Source organism: Thamnophis elegans, chromosome 11 (genome assembly GCF_009769535.1).
Source record: "Thamnophis elegans isolate rThaEle1 chromosome 11, rThaEle1.pri, whole genome shotgun sequence".
NCBI lineage: Eukaryota > Metazoa > Chordata > Lepidosauria > Squamata > Colubridae > Thamnophis > Thamnophis elegans.
In genome coordinates this window covers 33,790,368-33,812,045 of record NC_045551.1, presented here as the reverse complement: position 1 = coordinate 33,812,045, position 21,678 = coordinate 33,790,368, and the positions used below count along the sequence as shown (strand labels likewise).

The 21,678-nt window shown below is 38.0% G+C and overlaps 1 protein-coding gene across 1 annotated transcript in view; it reads left to right on the top strand.

The window, feature by feature from the left end:
* Positions 1-1,360: 1,360 nt before the first annotated feature.
* Positions 1,361-21,678, top strand: part of LOC116514614 (AF4/FMR2 family member 3-like) — a gene marked incomplete at its 5' end in the record, with an annotated part of 37,578 nt that continues 17,260 nt past the window's right edge. The window contains 7 exons of the mRNA XM_032226231.1: positions 1,361-1,843; positions 2,102-2,157; positions 9,437-9,559; positions 13,240-13,438; positions 14,829-14,956; positions 17,046-17,109; positions 19,031-19,167. Coding sequence (XP_032082122.1) covers positions 1,361-1,843; positions 2,102-2,157; positions 9,437-9,559; positions 13,240-13,438; positions 14,829-14,956; positions 17,046-17,109; positions 19,031-19,167 — 1,190 coding nt within the window. The remainder of the gene's footprint in view (positions 1,844-2,101; positions 2,158-9,436; positions 9,560-13,239; positions 13,439-14,828; positions 14,957-17,045; positions 17,110-19,030; positions 19,168-21,678) is intronic.

The window sequence follows — 21,678 nt, the reverse complement described above, 5'->3', positions numbered from 1 at the left end:
TTATTATGGCTTTTACAGCTGCCTTCTGATTTAAAGTTAGGTTACAGAAATAAAAAAAAAGTAAAGTAACAATAAGCTGCTCAAATAAAACAGACAAAAGCAATTCAGATTCATATTTATGTTTGCAGCATCTGGGGGGGGGTGTCAGGTGAGCCCCTTTTTCGACTTCCTAACAAGCAAAGTCAGTGGAGAAGCTAGATTCACTTAACAACCATATTACTAATTTAACAACTGCAGTGATTCACTTAACAACTGTGGCAAGATAAGTCGCAAAATGATGCAAATCTCACTTAACAAATGTCTCACGTAACAAGATGAATTCTGAGCTCAATTGTAGTTATTAAGTTGAGGACTACCTGTATCTAATCCTTGCAGAACTGAAGCTACTGATTGACAGAGAGACAATATATAAGTTTAGCTATATAGAAAACCTAATAGTTTATATTCTTGGAAAGTTTAATTGTTTTTTCATCTGATAGTAATCAAAATTTCAAAATAGCAAAGTTTTATATGCTGGCCATATACCAAATCTGCAGTTCTTAACAGTATAAGGGGCTCCCTAAAACTTTTATGAGTAAAGTTTTATAATATATTGAGATCTGGTTTGGGGTAGTGGTTAAGGCATGAAGCTAGAACTTGGGAGACTGTGAGTTCTAGTCCTGTCTTAGGCACAAGCCAACTGGGTGCCAATGGGCTCTAGAAAGAAGACAATGACAAAGCACTTCTGAAATATTGCCAAGAAAACGACAGGAACTTGTGCAGATATTCACTAGGAGTAAACACTGATTTGAAGGCAAGAAAGAAAAGTGTACATATTGTGTATTAAACTTTATTTTCTAGCCTGAACAGCCGTCTCCTAACAAGTGGCAATTGGATAAATGGTTAAATAAGGTTAATCCTCATAAAGCTTCTGCTTTGAACCAAAATGGATTGGAGGTCTTTCAGTATTACAGCAAACTAAAAGAAGAAAGGCAAGACAATAAAAATGTATCTCCTGTTGGACAAGCCAGTTTCCAGGAAAAAGCTATTAAGAATCTTAGTAAAGAGAACTGAGATCTAGGACAGCTAACTTACCCCCAGGACACAAGGGAGGAAAGCAAAAAACGCTTCTTTCTGCTGCCTCAAAATCAGTATCTAAAAAACAGCCAAGGAGGACAGAGAGTAGCCTGGCTGGTGATAACTTAAACAACCATGCAGCTGACAATCTTGATTTGAACCAAATTCATTTAGCAAATAATAACATTTGTAATCAGCCCAAGACTAGGCCTTGCAGCAGCAACATTGAACAACAAAAAAACCACAATCTGTGACTGCCGTGGAAAAGAGACGCACAAGAGGTTCAGGGAAAACAGCACCGAAGTCCAAGGAATTTATTGAGACAGAATCTTCATCTTCAACTTCATCTGACACAGAGTCCCAGTCCGAACAAGAGGAATGTCCTTCACACAAACTACAGACCGTAGCCTCAGCATCAGCTGGAAGTGACCAGAAACAAAAGAATTCAAGCAATAATAATGGTCACAAAAAACCCAATAATTGTGGTGCCTTTGGTTCCATCAACACCAGAACTAGCAATGATATAGCGAAAGAGCTGGAAGAACAGTTCTACACACTGGTTCCTTTTGGCAGGAATGAGCTTTTGTCTCCTCTAAAAGATACTGATGATGTCAAAGCACTTTGGGTCAAAATTGATTTGACTCTGCTCTCCAGAATCCCACGGCAATTACCTGAGGAGCCACTGATCATGAACACAGGAGTTAAAGAAGCCATTCTAATGCAATATAACATTGCTGCTGACCTGCCAGCAGAAAAAGTGATTCCTAAATCCAGAAGAAAACGAAAGGTGGGTTTTATATGTTGGTATTGAAAAGGAAATTCATGATAGCACCTATTGGATATACATGAGTATCTTGAGATATTTCGGGGCAGAGATACAATTTTTTTCTTGCATTATCTCAATTCATGGGGATTAAGAGGGGTTCATAATCTTCAACATGGAAGTGCAGCATCACAACTGAAGCCCTGCCCTTTTTGTTATGTATATGCAAATGACACAGTGCATATACAAGGCTTTGATTGTGACCATGCTTGCCTTCTTCAGTTTTTGGCATTCCTGCAGATGCCACTACTTCAACTGAATTCACAGTTAAAGATCAGGTATGCTTTGAAATTTGGGTTAAGTCTACATAATCTTAAATGTCCATTTTTTCAATCCTGATAGCTTTTTGTATTGGTTAAGGTTTACATTTCCTAAAAGCCAAAAGATCAACTATAGAAGCTTGAACACCTTATAAAAAGATGTGATGCTTGAGATAAAATTTGCAATTTTTCTGCTTAGAATATGGCTATTGTCCTATTCCTTTGAGGTAGAGTTCTTGTCTCATAAATAGTTTTTAAGAGCTGACAATATACGTAACATGCAACTAGTTTGAGAAACATGTCATTTCTTCATTGTAATCACTGGGAACATGATTATATTTTTATTTACCCTAGCATTACTGTTTTTTTAACATGTATTTTTATTTATGTAATAAATTTCTATACTCTGTTCTATGATATCATATTTCAGAATGGCTTATCATAAAAATATTAAATTACAAGGATATACCAATAAAGTAAAATAAGATAAAAATACATTTATGAAAAGTGATAAAATAAAGGAAATAAATTATTCATCTATAACATTCAAAAGAAGTTTGAGATTAAATGAGGAAAGATTTTTGTATGCACTGAAAGAACTTGCTGTAAATGATAAGCATCTTCTGCTTTTAGACAGAGATGCTAGTATCTTTTCAGGTAAAAAACATTATTTTACCACTGTTCCTTTACAATCTGTTCTCATTGTTTTGGGAATGATGGTGTTTATGTATGAAAAGTAGAAGAGGGTAATTCCAACTGTTGCATTGATTCAGGCTGATTTAAACCAGTAATAGGAATCCACTTGGTCCAATTCTGAATTCTCTTTACATATTGTTGCCCATTGTTGTATAATTATTCCAGCTTCACTTGTCTTCTCTCCACATGGAGAACTGAAAAGATTTCTATTTACCTGGAGCCCTGACAAGTCATACAGGAAGGGAAAATGACAAAATAAGTGTTCTTTTTTATTTACACAATATAAGCAAGCATGTACAAACAGGGAGAAGCTTACATCACACTGTCACAACATCCATTGAAACAAATCATTGGAGGATCCAATCTGGGCCAGTCATCTTGTCCAGAAATTTTGTCTTCTGAACTTCCAGACTCGTGCTGGAGCCAATCTACAGGGACTTTCTTCCTAGCCTAGATGAGGCCAGAGAGAAGTTCCTAAAGATGGGCTCCAGCACAAGTCTGGAAGTTCGGAAGACAAAACCTCTGGCTGCAGTGACCAAACCAGATTGGATCCTGTAACATTAATTTGGGACACATATGTTCATCTTTTTTGTGAAAATCATTGGATTCGATGAGCACCTCTGAGTCCCAGACTCACACAATTGAAACTATATATATATATATTATATATATATATATATATATTATAATATATATATACACACACACACACACCACACACACACACACACAACATACATACATACATGTGTGTGTGGGTGTGTGGTGTTGTATATATATGGTGTGGGTGTGTGTGTATATGTTGTGTGTGTGTGTGTATGTATGTGTGGATATTAAAACAATAGAGCAGAACAACTGCTGTTATAAGGAAAGCCTGGTTCATCTTCATCTGCATAATATATCAATAAACTGGGCCATAGCCTCTTAAGAAAAAATCCAAAGAGATTGATTTTTTTACATGCTTTTATTTTATTGCAAACAAAGTTAAAATAAAAATACAAAACTCAAAAAGAAAAAAACACAAAACACATAACAATCAAAGCATTAAAAAAGTGCATCAAAAAGTCATTATATACTAGTTGAATACAGATTAATATATTACTATGACATAGTACCACTCCTTGCGAAACAAGCCCTCCAAAAAATTTTAAACTTCTAAATCTATTTGTACTTTGTTGACCTGTTTTCATATATTATATTGATGACCAAGTAGTTAACAGGAAAAACAATTTTAGTGAAACGAAAAAAAATTAAAGTTTCAAAACTCTCAGTTAAGAGGCTGTTATTGCAATCCACTAGTAGAAAATTTACCCCAGTATCTTATCTATGCCAAATCATCGCAAAAGTTATAAAGAAATCATCCTGGGTCAAAGAGCCAAGTCCTTTTGTGTGTCTTCATCCACATCCAAAGATAAAGCTTCAGATTTTAACATTTTTTAAAGAATCATTAAAGATTGATCAAGCTTTCAAGAGGGGAATCTAGCTAGGAGCTGCACATTTCCCCACCATCTTTCTTAGGTTTCAGAGACTGTTCAGCCACTTTAATCTGTGAAATTTAGCCAGGGAACAAAGAACAAGAAAAGTATGTATGCCTCTATATTTTAATCCAGAATTATAAGAAGAGTCAAATGGAAATAAACTCCAAGTGTTTTAGAAATTCAAAAAATATAGAATCCAATAGTGAGAGTCTAAGAACTCCTCACCACCGAAAGTTACCATACTTTCCATGTGGAAGAGACAGAGGTTATCCAGAATAACAAAAGAAACAGAGAGAAAAATCAATTAGAGTTCAGCCTTAATCAACTTTTAAAACAATAAGCAAAATAAAACAATGAAATCAAAAATGAAAGTTAAAATTCTGGCATGTTTAGAAAATTGAACTGGTTGACAGGAAAATGGATACGCCCAATGACTTTTTGATCGCTTCCATAGGGAATTGGAATTTTCAAGACAGCCCCCCCCCCCCCCCCCCGCCCACTGGGTCCACAATCAGTGCAAAAGTTCTTTTGGGTCATTCTTAAGTAATCCCATTCAAAACCAAAACGCAGCACTGCCAAATACCTAGCTTTAAAAGTGAAATCAGCATATCATTGGTAAGAGAAAAAAGAAATTCTTACCAAAAAGCAGCCATTATGAAAGGGGAGCACAATATTGATTGTTTAAAATGAAAGTCTTTATTGTAACTATGATTCTAGTGAACAAGAAATATTGACAGTAAATGAATGTTACATTTCAGATTGGCATAAATCGAGCCTACAGCATTATAAAACACCAACCTAGAAGAACTGCTAGAGTATAAAAGTCACAGAGTGTTGTAAATTAGCTAAGGCTTGTGAGAAACAGTGACCCATCTAAAGTTTGTGAAATTGACCCAGTACTTTAAGAGAAAATATCTTAATAAAGTGGGGGTCCCAGTTTTGCTCTGCTGATTAAATTTCATTCAGTCAAATAAAAATTTCATCTGCATGATTAGTAGCTTGAAAATAAAATGTTGATGCCAGACAAACACAGTAAAGTGCTTTCTGTGCTCCATGAAAATACCAGGTTTTGACAGATGGTTAAGCCCCTAAATCTAACCATCTGTCACAAGTCACTTCTTCTCCAAGCCCCTTCTGCTCCTCATGTTCAGGAGAGCAATTGGTGATAATTTTTCCTGCCAGCAGGTGACACTTGTTAGCAGGAGAAATGAAGCCAAGGAAATCCATCCATCACTATCCTTAAGTTGTCCTATGTTAAAACTGTAAAGACAGCATCATTCTCAGCTTTGATACTAAAGCAGAAGAGGTCTTGGCAACAGTTTTTATGTTGGCATCCTTTTCTGCTGGCTTAAGGACCAGTGCATGGCCGTCTGGCTGTGTCATTTGATAGCATCTGTTGCTCCAATGCCTTCTGCACCCAGCTGCAGACAACAGCAGCTAATGGTAGGGCATATTAATATGAATAATGACACCAGCTATTTCTTTGTTCCCCTGAGGAAAAAGTGAGGTGATACACTGGGATGTGTAGGCAAGTCTCTCCTTGCTGGAATTGTGGACCAGGGATAGAATTGCAATAATATGTTTATAAGCTTGTGTACATGATACCTCCCTAAACCACAAAGTTTGAATGGACCTTATATAGAATCTTAATGGAGTAAAAAAAAAAAAACCTTCACAATCCACTTCCATTAAGGTACTACTTCTCTGGAATAGATCTTGCAATACATGCTACCGTGTTTCCCCGAAAATACAACCTGTCCTGAAACTAAAGCCTTACCACATTTTTCGCGTGGGCAAAAATATAAGCCCACCCCCAAAAATAAACCTCCTGGATAAGCCCCCCCCTCCAGCCAGGCAGAACACTGCTCACTGACATAGTGGTACCCTGAAGGCGCCAAGCTGCAGGAGCTGGGGGGGGGGGAAGGCGCTCACATTGCTTGGCGCCTTCGGGATACCACTAAGTTAGGTAGTGGTGTTTTGCCTGGCTGGAGGGGGGAGTTATCGGGCGGCTGCTCCCTTGCGAACTGGCTCCCGAAGAACTGGGCACAGCCTCAGGGCCAAAGCAGCCATGAGGTGACCACGCTCATGAGCAACCGCCCGGCAAACCCCCTCTCCAGCAGGGCAGAGCACCATTCACTGACCTAGGGGGTATCCCTAAGGTGCCAAACCACATTTCAATTTCAATTTAATAAAAATTTGTATGCCGCCCACTCCCTTGGGATTCTGGGCGGCTTACAGACAGATAAAAAAGCATTTAAAAATTTAAAAATAAAAAATACAATTGTTAAAATTACACAACATCCATTCAGTCTAAGTGGGGCTGGACATTGATCAACAGCCCCAGGCCTGCCGGAACAGCCAGGTCTTAGTGGCTTTACGGAAGGCCAGGAGAGTGGGAAGGGTCCGGATCTCTACGGGTAGATCGTTCCACAGGGCTGGCGCAGCTACAGAGAAGGCCCTCCCCCGGGGGGGGGGAGCGCCAGCCGGCATTGTCCGGTCGACGGCACCCAGAGGAGGCCCAACATGTGAGATCTTGTTGGTCGTTGGGAGGTATGTGGCAGGAGGCGGTCTCTCAGGTAGCCAAGTCCTAAACCATGTAGGGCTTTAAAAGTAACGACTAGCACCTTGAAGCGCATTCGGAGACCAATAGGGAGTCAGTTCAGCTCGCAGAGGATGGGTGTAACATGGGTGTATCTAGGTACACTCAGTATCGCTCACGCAGCTGCATTCTGGACCAACTGCAGTCTTCGAACACTCTTCAGGGGCAGCCCCATGTAGAGCACGTTACAGTAATCCAGTCTTGGGTGATGAGGGCATGAGTGACCATTCGAAGTGCCTCCCGGTCCAGATAGGGCCGCAACTGGTGCACCAGGCAAACCTGGGCAAAAGGCCCCCTGGTCACAGCTGACAGATGGTGTTCTAACGTCAGCTGCGGGTCCAGGAGGACACCCAAATTGCGGGCCCTCTCTGAGGGGTGTATAATTTCACCCCCCAGGCTAAGAGGTGGAATGTCTGGACTATCCTTGGCAGGCAACATCAATAGCCACTCAGTCTTGTCTGGATTGAATGCAAGTTTGTTCTCTCTCATCCAGACCCTGACAGCCTCCAGGCACTGGCACTCACTTCCACTGCTTCGCTGAGTTGGCACGGGGCGGACAGATACAATTGAGTATCGTCCGCATACTAATGATATTTGATCCCGTGCCGGCGTATATCTCACCCAGCGGCTTCTTGTAGATATTAAATAGGAGGGGGGACAGGACCGAACCCTGCGGCACCCCATATTTGAGGGGCCTAGGGGTCGATCTCTGTCCTCCAACCAACACCGACTGCGACTTGTCCGAGAGGTAGGAGAACCACGGTAAGACAGTGCCTCCCACTCCCACTTCCCGTAACCGCCGCAGAAGGATATCATGGTCGATGGTATCGAAGGCTGCTGAGAGGTCAAGAAGGTCAAGAAACACTAGGATAGAGGAATGTCCTCTATCCCTGGCCCGCCAGAGATCATCGATCAGTGCGACCAAAGCAGTTTCGGTGCTGTAACCAGGCCTGAAACCCGAGATGGAGATCTGCCCGCTCCCTGCGGCTTGGCACATTAGGGATACTCCCTGCCCGGCTGGGGAAGGGGGTTGTGCGAGCAGCACTCGCTCTAGGACTGCGCTCTATGGTTGTGGGCTGGCTGCTGGAACTCTCTGTAAGAGAGTCTTCCGGACAGGGAGTCTTCCAGCAGCCAGCCCACAACCATAGAGCTCACTCCTAGAGCGGCCACTGCTGGAAGACTCGGCAGCCGAGTTTTGGAGTTTGGAACTGGAGAAGACATTATGCTTAGAACACGATGGTGGCAACTGCTGCTGCAGGGAGAGGGGCCCGGACATGTTGTAGCTAGGAGGCATGCCTGCTGGGGGCAGAACAGGCACTTGCACAACCCCCTTCTCCAGCCGGGCAGAGCTCCATGCACTGATCTATGGGGTACCCCTAATGTGCCAAGCCGTGGGAGCTGGGGAGCAGGCAGCACCATGTGGCTTGGTGCCTTAGGGATACCCCCTAGGTCAGTGAATGGTGCTCTGACTGGCTGGAAAGGGGTTTTGCCAGGTGGTTGCTCGTGAGCTTGATCACCTCAGGGCTGCTTCGCCCCTGAGGCTGTGCCCGGCTCTTCGGGAGCCAGTTTGCAGGGGAGCAGCCGCCCGGCAACCCCAAAACAATACCCCCCCTAAAATAAGCCCAAGGCCATATTTTGTAAGTAAAAAGAAAATAAGACCCTGTCGTATTTTCAGGGAAACACGGTACATTTGCATTACATTGTAGTATAATTTTTTAGCATGATGCAAAGACCACAAGTGGCTTATTAAACCAAGAGGGAACCTACAAGCTTCTTTTCTTTGTACTTCCTTCATTATCTGGATTGGGACCTGTATCTTGAAAGATCCATAACCATGTACTGTTTGCCTCTAGGGCAGGGGTGTCAAACTCAGTTTCATTGAGGGCCCCATCAGCGTGTTTGATCTTGGGGGGCCAGGGTGGGTGTGGCCAGCTTGACATCACTCGTGTCAGGGCTCTTATGGTGGCCCAAGTGCTCTGCCGGCAAAAATGGGCTCCCAATCTTCATTTTCGGCTGTGACAGCCTCCTGCAAACCTCTGCAGCAAAAACAGAGGCCCTCCCAAGCTTGGTTTTTGTTGGGAGAGGCTCCATGGGTCGGTCCATCACTGTTTCCAAGGCAGCCCCACAGACCAGATCTAAGTACCACTAAGGCCGGATCCGGTCCACGGGTCTTAAGTTTGACACCACTCTAGGGCAAAGGGGCTATCAAAAAGTCAAGAGAGCAGTCATAACTATGCAATTGAAATTCTACTGCTTTTTTATGTGCAATCCATGTAAATAAGAGGTAGGACTGCCATCTTGACTCTTTTTAATCATTCTCTGCAGATGTACCTGTTAGCTTCAACTATTGAGCTAAAAGGTTTGCTATACATCAGAAAATTAGCAATAACTTAAGTTAACACGCTTAACATAAAATAATAGTTAATTTCAATGTTAACTACCAAACTTGTAAAATACAAGTTCTACAATGATTCTATAATTTTGTACCAAAATACCATGCATATGAGGTGTTTTTTTCTGTTAGTATGAAAATGAGGAAAAACAGAGAGACTAAGAAGATTCACACTGAACAAGAATGTTCCTCCAATTTACTTCCTTCGACCCAAGTTATTTCTTCACCAAATCATTACAAAACCATTAAAAAAAGGTATGTATTATCTAGCTTCCTAATTTTTATATAAAATTGTTATTTAATATCAACAAAATTAAAAGGTGTCAAAATAATTTCCTGTTCAACTGCTGCTAACCTAGTTATAATAACTCAGTTTGATCATTATACTTATTCTTCATCACTTTTGTTATCCATGGTTTTGCTCCAACTAAACAGTGTTAACAATTAGATAATGGATATCAAGGCCTAAGAAAAGATTCTTATGTATTCATTCATCTGCCAGTTTGCATATGTGTAAAATATCCCAAAACATGCCTGGAATCATTGATTACATGAAACATTGTGCTAGAAATACCACAATCTGGTCAACATTTTCAAACTGTGAATAACCAGAATATGCATAATGATATTGATGTCATTGAATAATAATTGTGTTAAATTGGTTAATTAAAATTGCCACTTTGACATGAATTTTAGGATGGAACAGGATATAGTCAGAACTTGATTGGGGGGGGGAATACATTTAATAAATAAAAATATTTAAAATGTTATAATTTTATGAAATGACTTATATTTCCAAGATAATTCATTTTTATCATCTTTGATTTGTTAAAATGAAACTATAATGTATGACAATTCACTGTGACCAATTCGCTATGACCAACACACTACAATCAACTCATTATGGCCAACTCACAAAGGCCAACTTGCTGCAGGCCAACTTGCCACAGAACAACTTGTTGCAGAACAAAAATTACACTAATATCAAAGAAATGGTGGAATAAAATCATTAAAGGAGGGATGCAAAAGGAGGAACAGAATGAAATGTGAATGCAAAAATTAAAACAATTTTTAAATTTAGAACTTTTTAATTGACCCACGGCAAGTTGGCCATGTGAGTTGGCTGCGATGAGTTGGCTGTGGTGAGTTGGCCATAACCTGGCTGTGGCAAATTGTCCCATTCCCAATGTATTGGTATTTTTAAACTAAAATAATGGATTTTTTCCTCTTAATTAAGTAAATTTTCACCAGTGAAAGTGGCAAAAAGAAACCATCCTTTTGAAGTATTTTTATGGACTTCCTGTATTTCAAAATCACACTTCCTGAAGTAGGTTGATCGTTTCATTTTGATTTCCTCGATAGCTATGGTCCTGCTAACATTCTGTCATATCAATTTATTTGTTTATTTAAAATACTTCTGTGGGCCACCAATCTTTTACGCCATAATTCTGGGCAGTTCAGATAATAACAATAAAAACATAAAAACCATAAAACTGTAACAAAAACTCCCCAAATGTAAATACTCCACCATACATCCACATTTGATTCCACTGTGCCCCAACCCCACCCTACTCCAACTGAGCTCTTTAAGACCTTCTCAAAGTCCTGCCAGATCACAAGGGGAACATCGTTCCATGAGGGAGCAACTGCGATAGAGAATCTTTCTGGATGCTTGAATGATAACATTTATGGGAAGGGCCTAAAGCACACCCACCTTATCTGACTGGGTAGAATAATGGACTCTCAGTTCATATTAGGTGAGTTCTTAATTTTAGTTAGTTTGAAGTTCTATGCAACAATTCATGCTAAAACCTTAGAAGAATTGGAACAAAACAAAACTAAATTAATTAATAGATGTAAGATGTAAGACCTCGAGGAACTGGTGTCTGCCAGAGTGTCCAGGTTGGAGTGATGAACTGATTTGATTTAAATGCTTCTTACTGTTAATTTAGGCAAAGATTTTAATGATGGTGTTGATTTACCAGAATCTATTGCAGACTGTCTGATTTCAGTCTCTTTCCTTATGTATCTTTCCCCATGGTCTATAGTCCAAAGCATAGCCCAACAAAGACCCACTCCTATTGATAATGACACCACATGATAGTATCTAGGAGCCTCTGTGTGTATTACAGCTTAAACGATGTGTATAAATTAAGGGAGGTCACAAAATAACATGGGCATGAGATAAAGTAATTGTGTTTAGTATTACATGCGAAATCATAGCCATCAGGGAATAGCTAGCTCAGCTGTGTTTCTGCATAGCCTCAGTCCTAATTGCATTAGCTAACTCAGTTGATGGACTAGCAAGAGGTCACAGTTAAAAAAAGTAATTTGAGTGCTTAGAAATAAAATTTGATAGTGGCAGAAATATTTTCTTGGGAAAGATAAAGTATGCTTAGTGGATATGATGATGATGAAGGTAATGTAGTTTGAAGTTTACTCTCTGAAAAATTGTCTAAAACAATTTGAAAAAAACATTAAAAAGCCATATCCAACATTTAAAATAAATAAAAGCAAACTTTTATTTTAAACATTATGATTAAATCATAATGTTTGGTGGGTATTTGTCATTACTTTATACATACCCATCTTGCTATTCCTTTCAGTCTAAACAACATTAAGCAAAGCACAGAAAATAAGTTTAAGAAGTAGCAAAGAAATAAATGATACAAATTAAAGAAAAGACAATATAACTAAATTTAGTTCACACCAATCTTATTCCCTAGACTTCTCTATACTTTTGTGCCCTTGCAAGCTCCACCCTTCTTTCCATTGTATCCCTATATTAGTTTATACATTGAATTTTGCTCTTTAAACTTAATAATAATATTGTCTTTGAGATATCATCTGTGCAAGAGCCAGAGCATCAGTTCCTTTGGACTATGTAGGAAAGGAGTCTGTAATGCTTGATGGCTCTAGAAATAGGCCTTCTAAGGGGGAGAAAAAGATACAAGCAGATAATTTGTAACAGGAGTGTATTGAGAAGATTATTTGGGCTCAGGGGCTGTGGATTGGCTTGAGATGCTTGTAATAATTAGAACTTGGACTATCAGATCTGGGCTAGAAAAGTCCACATTTAGCAAAGAGATACACAAAGATCTCTTTGTTTCTAGCTCATGGACATCCAGTTTTTTGCAGTTCAGACCTCTATTAGAAGATTTGGTTTATTTTCTTTGTTGTCCTCATTAACTAGGTTATTATACTGTATATTTCTGGCTCCATGGGTTTTGTATTAATAACAATAGCACTTAGAGATATACAGTTTCATTGGGCTTTTCAGCCCTCTCTAAGTAGTTTACAGAGTCAGCATATTGTCTCCAACAATCTGGTTCTCATTTTACCAACCTCAGAAGGCTAGAGCCCTGAGCTGGTGAGAATTGAATTGCTGACAGTCAGCAGAATTAGCCTGCAATACTGCATTCTAACCTCTATGCCACCACGACTTCTAAAGTTGTTAAGTTATATTACTTTATACATTGAATTTTGCTCTTTAAACTTAATAATAAGTTTAAAGTTTACCAAATGCAGAGAAATTCCAGCTCCCTGTAAACACATATTCTCTGTTGTAGTCCATGTGATTCTATAAACAGTCACTTATAACTGTAAAACAGTGCTGCACAGCTTACATTTATTTTTAAAAGCCACATTTTATTTTCCAACCAACCTTTAAAGCAAGTCTTCATTTCTATATAAGTATTTTTAGTATACATTAACCATAAATTTGAAGCTTGCTGTAAAAGGAAAGATGAGAAATGTGGTCGAATTTGTCCAACAACTCTTGGTACTCATGTTAAAACCTCTTTCCAGAAAAAAAGATTAATTAACCAAGTTCATCATGAAGTTATGGTAAAGCTGATAATGATCAGAGTATATAAAAATATGTGTTCCTCATTCTGAGTGTTTTGACTGTCCATTATTGTAATTTCCATTTGTAGTTTGGCAACACCAATAGATAAAAATGAGAATATGCTTCAGTCACCTAGTTCTCCCTTCTCTGATGCATCAAAGTATAAATTCTGTAATGATGATTTAACTTCTAGCAAAACAAATGGCAGCAACCCTTCGTCTTCCACATCCTCAAGTAGAAAGCACAAGAATGAGATTAGAACTTATCTATATCCTGGAGATTTCAGTGTAAGTTCTGATCACAATGTATTTAAAGTATTTAAATATCCTTATTATTATTATTGTTATAACCCTCTCCATTTAGATCAGGGTGGGGAACTATAGCTATCTCAGGAATTCTGGGAGTTGGTCCATAGGTCATTCTTCACCCCTGATTTAGATGGTCTTTCTTAGGGTCCCACCCCCTTTAGAATTTGATTATTGGGTGAGAAAACCTTTGATTCTACCGACATCCCAACTTTGTATGCTGGCATTATTGTATACTATTTGGGGAATGGAGAAGAGTAAAAATTTGCCTGAGACAATGTAATATGTATTTCCTCACTATCACTTTCTCTCTGCCTCTTTTGGTAAACACTCTCTTCTGATATTGGATTTATACTTTAAAAATTATAAATAAATTTAAAAAAACATTTATTTCTAAAGTGCCTTTAGAAATGCTTAGCTTATTACTTTACTTTTTTTTTTCAAATTTAGAACTTAGAGGGCTGATTAAATATGGAAAAATACACAGTATATTGAACCTGCCTCTAACTGCTAGAACTAAACTCTCTTCATCTATAGTCAAACTTAGGAAATAGAAGAATGGTAGTCCAACCTATGATACAAACAAGGATATGTTTACATTGAAATCTCATTTTGTAAAGCTGTACATATTTCACTATGATTAATCCTATTCTTCTGTGAGTTCAATAAAACTGAAACGTCTTTGTAATCTTGCATAGAATTATATCCTAAAATTCATAAGATTATGCTCAAGTTGTTATCTTATGCAGAGGTGGGTTTCTACCAGTTCACACCGGTTCGGGCAAACTGGTAGTGGTAATTTGGCCTGGGTTGCAGAACCGGCAGCGACCCAGGCTGGCTATGCCCCCAAACCGGTTCCCCGGTCTCCGCTGCCGTTGCTGGCATGTTTTTTGTTAGCTTTTCATGGTCTTCACGCATGCGCAGAACAATTTACAGTGAACTGTGCATGTGTGAGCACGTGCATGAAGCGAACCGGTACTAACTCCATACCCCTGATCTTATGCATATTATCTAGAAGAAAGTTTTACTGAATTCAGATACACTTTTTTGATAGATGTATGTAGCATAAGATTCCACTGAAATAATTCTCTGAGCCAAAAGTTATATATAGGAGCGATATCTGCAAATAGATTGGGTTATTTATTTTCTCAACATGCAGTTGGAAGGTTTATAAATAAATACAAATATCCATACTGAAATGGTATAGCCTATTGTTGTTGTTGTTGTTCTGAACTGTAATTGTTTGCATCCATAAAAATATTGCATGGGGCAATAGTTCCTAAATGTAAAATACTTCTAAACTTGTTTACAATTATTATTGATGGTTGAATTCATGATTAGTTCCTGATTGTTAATTTTACTGTTTATTCAGAAAGCCATGTATATCAGTTCAGAAAATACTCTGTTCTGCAACAGGACACAGTGCCAAAAAGAATCATGGTCATCTATACTGACTGTGCCCAAAATCTGTAGGAAATCAAAACTTATAGTTAATAATGGGTAAGTTAAATGTTTCTTCTGTAGAAATCTTTCCTTCTTCCCTTCCTTCTTTCCCTTCTTCCGTCTTCTCTTTTCTCTTCCTCTGCTTCCAGCCTAAAATAAAATGCTCATGACAGCTCATCATAAAAGTGGATATATGTGGACTTCAAATGTACCTATAGAATTGTCTTCCATGCTTGTCAGAAATGCTTTGTGTATGTGAGTCTATGCCTATGTGCCTGTGCTGTGTGTGTGTACATTTATTTACACTACAACCATTGCAGAGAATTATTATGAAAACAGTACTGGAGAAAAACATTTAAATGACACTTAAATATTTTTTGCAGTTGATCGTAAATAGCTTTTAGATTATGTTAAGTAATACTATTGGGAGTTAGAGAAGAAATCTGGTAAATTAGATTTCTCAGATTAAAACGATAGTAGTGAAATGATATCCCAATAATTCAGGTGATATACATAATGTTTTTATATTTTATAATAGGGTTTCTATCATTTAAGTGATGTCATATTTTATGGTATCAGTGATCTTGCTGATAAAACTTCCAAAGATTTATCAGGTCAAACAATTTACAAACTGCACCTTTGTCTCTATAAGAAATCTTTGCTACAATTAAATTATTGAGATTAGGCTCTTAGCCCTCTTGGTTTTCCTTAAGGAATTTTATTTTATTCCCTTTTTTGCTCCCACATTGTTGGAAGTCTGTAAAGATGGTCTATAGAAAAAATGTTTGCCTCTTCCTTTGGTAATTCTTTGATAACTATAATTTTTAAACTAGGTAAATACACTGAACAATGGGTCTTTTTAAAATATGAATGCTAAGATTTTGGACTGCTTTGGCTTCAAGGACAACAAATTTAGCTACCCTTTGTTAATTCATCTGGTTTCATTAAAGCACATCATGCATCAAATAATAAATTATTAGCAGATCCTTGATACATAAACATATTAGATCAGAAGAGGTTGTCTTGGACATCAAGAAAATCTATGTGATTGTATAAATTATATTTTTAAAATATTTTGGTTAAACTTGATTATTTCCTTAAATTTAGTTGATTGGTATTCTAACCCACCAGCAGAGCTTATCTCCAACTGAATTATTTTTTATCCTTTAGGAAGTTATGTTGAGCTTATTAAAGATGTCTACTCTCTCCTTTTACTTAAGTTGATGTTATAATCACTGCTCTGCTTTAGTAAGTAATATAATGTTCCATGTAGCAGAGTGGCTGGAGTGGAACAGAATTATAGTTGATTATTTATGCCTTATTGATCATTTATTTTATATTTCATTCATGAATATTTAACTACCTTTATTCTGAATAACTGTGGGTTGTAATGATGTCAACATTCTTTATCAAAACATAATGTAATTGCTTTGCTCACTGTCCTAATGGCCTGACCCAAGAGAAAAAAAGCTCAAGAGAAAAAAAGGTTTCCAGAGCAGCTAGTGGAATTGGGGCCATGAGTGGATTTAATATTCCATAAGACAGTTGTATGCTTTCTGGGTCCCATTAGATAACATGAAGGAACTTGAGGCACAATTGTAGACAATGGAGCCCTCAGATAACCAAGCCCTATTCTATGAAGACATTTATTGTGTAGATGGCAATCAATATGTTGAATGCAGAATGCTTACTGGGAGCCCAGTGCAATTCATCCAGTGAAGTTACAATAGCTACACCAAGATGCATCATTTCCGTTTCTTGGTATGTGTAGCCCTGTGTAGAGTATATTGTAATAATCCAGGCAAATATTTTAAGATATTTAACTTCGAATCTTAAATTGCAATGTAGCAATGCTCTTAATTAGGTTTTTCACTTTTAGAAACTTTAGAATACATCTCATTTAAATTAAAAAAAAACTTTTACCAAAAATAGATGATATTTTGCATCTTAATTATATGTTGTCTATGGTGTTTCTGCATAGTTTGATACCTTACTTTTGCCTAATTTTTCTACTATTATTTGGAATCCATAAAGTATTGAGCACATTTTTGTTTTGGAGATACCATTAAGTAAAATGTTTTAATATACCATACAAGGAATATATATATCAAGCAGGTTTTTTTCCTTATATTTCTTTTCATTCTAGATTGCACAATTTAGATTATTTTATGCAGGAAGCTAAAAGAAAAAAGCATAAAGCAGATGCAATGGTAAGAATGCTTGAATTTCTGATACATTATCCCAATTTATCTGTACAATAAAACTTTCTTAGGAAAACTTTACTAATACTAATTTTTAAAACCTCCTAACATAAGCATATTTTACTAGCACTGATTTAAATATAATCGGATATGTAAACAATTATCCAAGATCAATTATCAGATACTTTTGAGGTAAATTAAAATTTGAGATAGTCCAGTTCTTTTTTTAAAAAGTATTTTATGGGTGTTACACTGCATTGGTTTAGCAGACCCCATTATCAAATACTTAAAGAGTCATTTGTAAATTAAAATGCTACAGGCCAGGCCTGGGCTAAGATTTTCAGAAAACAGTTTGATCCAACACTGATTTCTTTGAATAAGTGGAAGATACAACACTATTTGCAAATCCTCAATTTGTTCTATAAACCAGAGTTCCCCACCCTTTCCAGCTTTGAATCCCGGTGGGGGGAAGGGGGAGGGAATGGTTCCGTGTGAGCAGTGAGCAAGTGCACGTGCACAAGTCCATTTGCAAAAATGATGGGCACATGTAGCTGCTGCTTACGCAAATCAGGTATGTAGGTATGCACTTACCCGCTGCTCATACCACTTCCGTGGCCTGGTTACAAATGGCTCAAGGTCCAGTAGTGGGCCATGGCCTGGGGGTTGGGGATCCTGCCATAAGCAATAGTGTATTCCTTTCCCTCCTCCCCTTGAAAGGTTGCAAAAATATCTTGCTTTTCGGAAAACTTGCAAGAGGAAGGGGAATTTGCAATAATCACCCTTCATTCATGAAAACCTCTGCTAAACTGCTTAGCCATTTGTGAATGCAACCACAGCATTAGATACCATCACTGGATATATCTGCAAGCTTCTCCTGATATCAATGTGCCTTGATTTAATAATGCCAGACATGTCTTCAGTACAATATACATGGGAGAATTTCTTGCAGCTCTAGGAAAGAGGCAATGGCAAACCACTTTTGAAAAAATACATGCCAAGAAAACTGCAGGAATTTGTCCACACAGTTGCTAGGAGTCAAAACACTGTCTCTCTCTCTCTTTCTCTCTCTCACACACAAAGGATAAAATGATTACTGATTAAATTAGAGGTGTTTAGGCTTCAAAGATTTACTCTGATCTTTGTGCCCAAACCATATATAATACAAGGTCATGTTTTTATAGTCCTGTTTCTCATTGCATTTATTTCCTGTGACCACTTCTATCTATATTTCCCCGTTTCATTTGTAAATACTACAGATCAGTTTGGCTGCACTGGTGTAGACTTTATATTTCAGCATATAGCCTGAATTTGTTTTCCTTTTTTCATGATGTGCCTTACTGAGCTAAAGATAAAGATGCCCTCAAACTAAGCACATCTCCTGCAAACATCCTTGCAGTTGTCTTGGCAGCATTACAGAACTGATGCTTTCATCCAGGGCATTTGACATCCCAGTCTATCCAAGAGCTCTGGAATTTGCAAATGGTCTCACAGTCAAGTACTTATCACAGCTGACTGCTTAGCCACCAAAGTTAGTTAGGGGCTGCCACCTCCTGGATCTTGATATGTTACAAAACTCGTAATTCACCAGATATTCCTATCTTCTCCGCTGAGAAATTTACCAACTACAGATCCAGAATCTTAAATTATAATTGAAAGTTAGAATAAAATATCATCCTGTTCTGAAGCTGAGATAGTGGTTTCTTGGTTCAAATTAAATTAGATTAAGTAGACACTTTCTGATATAGCAAGTGCCTTGAGGGCAAAAATCTTATACAAATCTTAAAACAATCCAAACATCCTTTTTTTTTTTTTTGCTAATATAAATATTCTGCCTCTAGTATAGAAAACATTAGTAAGAACTTATTACTACTCCAGAATAGATACAAATACATTATTTTGTCATGTTTTTCTTGCTGGTTTTGTCTTTAAGGTGGAAAAATTTGGCAAGGCACTAAATTATGCTGAAGCTGCATTATCATTTATTGAGTGTGGAAATGCCATGGAGCAAGGACCCCTGGAATCAAAGTCCCCATACACAATGTACGCAGAAACTGTGGAGCTTATCAGGTGCGTTTCTGACAATACCCCAACAATTGACTGGCTCTTGTGCTCATACAGAATACAGGTAGTCCTCTACTGATTTCTTAACAACGATCCAAAGTTATGACAGACACCGAAAAGCTACTTATAACCCATTTTTGAAGTTTAAATGGCTGCACCCCCCTCCCACAGTCATATTTTAGGCATTTGGCAACTAGATCACCTTTACAATAATCGGCAGCATCCTGCTATTTGTAAAATTTCAGCAAATGAATTCACGCATTGTGAATTATTTATCCCCCAAAATACAACAATTAGAGGCTTCTTCTATTTCTTCTTAATTTTTCTGCAATGTAATGAGAAAATTGGTCTTCATTACAAATAATGAGAAAACTTGTAGCTTGCCTGTTTACTACTGTACAACATTTATTCAACATTGATCAACTTTTATATTTTTCTGGGAAGGAAGACTAGTAATCTTAAAAAGACAGTGTAAATAGAATTAAGGGAGGCGTCCTCGCCTCTACCCTTCTGTTCCTTCTGTATGGCTGCAATACAGTAAAAGTAAAATAATTCAGATATATTATTGTATGCTGTCTGTATTCACGGAAGGAAAAATAACCTTCTGTACTGTTTTCCTTGGAGAAAAATAGTTGGGCACATATTTCCAAAATAATATATGAAATAAAGCAACATTTTACTTTTATTTACTGGGCCTTATGGTATATTATCACTCAGTAGACTGATCCAATCCAACAGGACTCTGGTTAACAACAACAACAACAACAACAACACAACAACAATAATAATAATAATAATATAACATGATGAATTATTTGGAAACAAACAACATCTTGCCAGTAGAGCAAAAAGGCAACAAAAGAAGGAGCAGGGGCACAAAAGATCATCTCCTAATTGATAAAATGATATTAGAAAATTGTAAGAACAGAAAAACGAACTTGAATATGGTCTGGATTGATTACAAAAAGACATTTGACTCACTGCCACATAGTTGGATCATAAAATGCTTAGAAACAACTGGCATTAGCAAAAATATTACATCCTTTACTGAAAAGACTATGAAACAATGGAGAACTGAGTTGGCAGTAGGGAATGAGAATTTTGAATATGTACCATGCTTTACATCCACAAAGTGACATCAAAAGGTTCATTCAGGGGCTTCAGGAGGCTTCCCTGAAGGCTCCGGAGGGCAAAAGCTGGCCCTACAAGCAAACTGGAAGTGATTTCTGATTTGTCCATAAGTCCGTTTTTCACCCACCGGACCCTTCAGAGAAGCTCCTGAGGCATCCGGAGGGCCCAATGGAGGCTGTTTTCGCCCTCCCCAGGCTCCTAGAAAGCCTCTGGAGCCTGGGGAGGGTGAAAAAACAGTGCCAAAAGCGGGGGGGGTGTCACTGGTCACATGCACATGGGTGTGGGGGGGTCGCACGCATAGCATTATGGATGTGGCACACCTGCGCATGACCCCCCTGTGGTTTCCCCGCTTTTGGCACAGTAGCCAAAAAAGGTTCGTCATCACTGATCTATGCAGCGATGTTGACAGACTCTACTTGCCAAAGAAAATAGGTGGTTATTGAATGTCATAAGTACATCAGACAGCTGATGAAGAATAAAGGGTATTGGAAAAATATCTGAAGGATAATGAAAAAGATACAGTGAAGCTAGTGTACAAGAAGTCCTACTGAGTACTGGAGGGACCAAACTGGCCTATAATAAAGACCAAATAAAAAACAGAAAAGCAACATGGGAAGACAAAGCATTGCATGGCCAGTGCATTAAAAAATAGCACCGAAAGCAGATGATAACATGACTGCAAATACCTGCAAATAGAAATAGAGTGACTATGGTAAAAGAAAACAAAGGTAATGCCAATAATTGTAGGTTTCTTGAGTGTAATTCCAAAACAATTGGAGAACCTCTTGAACACCTTTGGCATTGACAAAATCACCATCAGTCAGTTTCAAAAGGCAGATTTGCTCACAACAACTTACATCCTGTGACAATACCTTTATCATTAAGGGTCCACATCTTCTGTCTATCTTCATTCCTTAGGAAGGACTTGATAGGTGGACAAAAATGCCAAATCCAGTCTGAATATCTGGCTGACCATGCAGTCAACCATATTATTGAAGAAGAAAATCAAGGGTGCCAAGAACAAAACATCCAATTGCAAGGGTGGCAGTTTCCAACTTACATTAGATCCCTCCTAAGGTTGATTTGATTGTTATTTAATTACTGATTGTGAAGATGAAATGGTTTTAGGCCTCAGGTCTGTGTTCTGCTGATAGTTTTGAAATTGTTTAATAAATTTTGTTATTTTTTAATTTTAAGGTGCTGTTCTTCACCTTGAGTCACTGCTTGGGATGGCCTGTGGCCATGAAAATAGTATAAATAAATAAATAGATAGATGATAGATAGATAGATAGATAGATAGATAGATAGATAGATAGATAGATAGATAGATAGATAGATAAAAATCTAACAAAAATATGAAAACAAAAATCTGCAAAAATGTATCTA